This window comes from Eptatretus burgeri, chromosome 3 (genome assembly GCF_056783735.1).
Source record: "Eptatretus burgeri isolate ZD-2024b chromosome 3, Ebu_testis_v1, whole genome shotgun sequence".
Lineage (NCBI taxonomy): Eukaryota > Metazoa > Chordata > Myxini > Myxiniformes > Myxinidae > Eptatretus > Eptatretus burgeri.
This window is the reverse complement of record NC_140963.1, coordinates 119,353,635-119,356,134: the sequence shown is the minus strand read 5'-3', so window position 1 is coordinate 119,356,134 and position 2,500 is coordinate 119,353,635. Positions and strand designations below refer to the sequence as shown.

The window sequence follows — 2,500 nt, the reverse complement described above, 5'->3', positions numbered from 1 at the left end:
AAGGTAACTGCATTGATGAATAAAGTGCACATTCGACACTTCATTCGATGTTTATTTTTGATTTGGCAGTTTTGTTTCTGTGCATTATTTTTAGCATTTTTTTTTGCCCCCTCCCCATTTTGATACTTCTTTCTCTTTCAGAATGTCCAGGAAGAGGAGCATGAAGGTAATGATGTGAATTCCTACCCCCAATTTTATTTTACCCAATGAAGTGTTAATGTGTTAGTGTTTCCTTTTGAGATTTGGAGCGATGCGTCTCGTTTCATCTTTAAGGGGAGGTCAGTAAGTGTTAGTGCCCTGTATTTGGTTGAGATCGCTTTGAGAGATCTGAAGATGGCAATGCCAATCGCTGTATTGCTCCAGTGTGTAGGTTTTATTTTATGATTACTTATTTTGGCCAGACAAGTTGCCATTGTGAGACTACCGTGGGGTGGCTGAAGTGGTAGAAGCCCTCAGGCAGCTCCTGAGACCGCTCTCGGTTGGGTGCCACCAGGGCTTGCACCTCGTTGGAGCTCATGACGATCGGAAGTTTTTGATAAGATTCGGAAACATTTGGTGTTGGTTCATTCACAAGGACAAACATCAGGGAACATAGTGCTAATAGCGTTGATGTAATGCCGACCTTTGAAGACCTGCAGAGACTTGCTAGATGTTGGATTCAGCTGTTGCTCCACGAGAACACGAGAGTCTGAGGCAGAACATGGGGTGGGGGGGGGGGTTGGGGGGGTGGGGGGTGGCTTGGTGCCACGGGAGCTTCCACCTTGTCGGCGACGTTTGTATGAAGGGTAACCTGGATACATCCCATGAGCCTTCATCATGCCTTTTCAAGAGTGGATCGTGCATCTCATTCAGGCAGGTGTGCCAGAGATTAGAGATTAGCATTTTTCCGCTCCTGAACGTGATGAGAAAAAGGAATTTTCCTCGGTTTCAGCATGATCCACGTTGTTTTCATTTGTCGTGCTTAAAGGAGACACCGCCATAATTCACGGTCAAAGTTAAAACGAACGATATTTTGCTCATTGTTCTTGGTCGGGCCAAATGAGTCGAAGCACTCACCTAATGGGGCAAGTAGTAAAAATGCCTTGGATGCAAGGGCCAGATTTGTATTGCACTGTCCTGCATGTGTACTCTCATTTTTTTTTTCTCCTTGTGCGTGTGATTAAAACTCTTGTATCTAATCTCCCAGACGAGGTTGTAGCCGACAGTCACGACGAAGGGCTTAACCCCTTCCCTCCAGCCGAGCCTCTACACCCATCTGAAGATATCTTGGAATTGAATGACGCACACACCGAGGCAGAAGAGGACAACCTTTCGGTCACGGTGCAAGCTGAAGATGCCATCACCCTTGATTTTGATGGTGACCTCCTCCTTGAAGCACCCAAAAAAGACTCCGTTGCAGGCTCTGAACGGTCAGGAGTACCTAGTTCTTCCCGGGCCAGCGGCAGTGCCACGAGTGCACATTCCAAAGGAGATGGTGCTGGGAAGAAGGATGAAAAGGAGAGCGGCTCTTCACTGGGGAAAAACGAAGACAAAGATGGGAGCAAAAGAGCGAGTTCCCCAGACAGGGCGAAGAAATCGACTGCTTCGTCGGCGAGCATGGGTGATCAAGCCAAGAGGTTTGTCTACACCCGCTTGCTTGTCTTGTTGCCGTAACAAAAACAAAAAAAAAACCCCACACTGGTTTTTGATGCTCTACGACCCCATTCTCCCCAGAACGTCGTGCTTTCCCCTTCTGCAGTGTACCAGACCTGAGCTACCACAGCAAAATTTTCATTCCCCCATTCTGTCTTCCCCTCCCCTCCCCACCACCCTCCCATTTCTCCCAAACCCCTTCTGCCAACGTGCAATTTGGGAGGCATCTTGTTCTGCCAGAGTAACAATTGTTATTCCTATTATTTGGTGTAATACTGGCCGATGATAGAAACACTAAAACGAGACAAAAGTCTCCATCCCAGCATCCCGTCACGGTGTGAAGCCCTTTTGCTCCGACCTGAGTTTAAAGATCCTGCGTGGCAGACAAGCTGTTCGCTGGCCTGCTCGGGTGCCAATGGGATGAGCATCAGCAACGTGGATGAAGATGCTCCTGGCGACTTTCTCCTGTGCAACATCTTCCACTATAATGAAACACCTTTTTCCTTTTCTACTTTTTTTTTCCTTAATTAACTGCAATTAAGTATGATCTAAAATTCCTCATTTTTGCAATGTTAAAATTTGACTTCTTTTGAAAAATAATATTACTTTATTGAACTGCCTCTTTCTCCCCGTTTTTTTTCTCTCTCCTCAGCCTTTCAAAAGATGGGAGAACTGGAAAAGACGATAAAGGTTGGTTCCATTTGTCAAGTTTGTACAGGCATACCTTGGATAATGCAATATCATTTAACGCAAACGTATTACAACGCAATGTTAAATAGTCATGTCAGACCCCCAATTTTTTATATATTTTTTTTATTAATGTACTTGTAAACTCAGCCAACACTCATAACGTATGCATGCATGGGTG

General features: G+C 45.5%; 1 protein-coding gene across 6 annotated transcripts in view; it reads left to right on the top strand.

The window, feature by feature from the left end:
* SLTM (SAFB like transcription modulator) overlaps nucleotides 1–2,500 on the top strand; it is a 156,222-nt gene that overhangs the window by 59,302 nt on the left and 94,420 nt on the right. For all 6 annotated transcript variants that reach the window (XM_085875349.1, XM_085875348.1, XM_085875345.1 and 3 more), the window contains 4 exons: nucleotides 1–3; nucleotides 142–166; nucleotides 1,187–1,616; nucleotides 2,285–2,322. The exon at nucleotides 1–3 is cut by the window's left edge. In XM_085875349.1, the coding sequence (XP_085731475.1) occupies nucleotides 1–3; nucleotides 142–166; nucleotides 1,187–1,616; nucleotides 2,285–2,322 (496 nt within the window). The remainder of the gene's footprint in view (nucleotides 4–141; nucleotides 167–1,186; nucleotides 1,617–2,284; nucleotides 2,323–2,500) is intronic.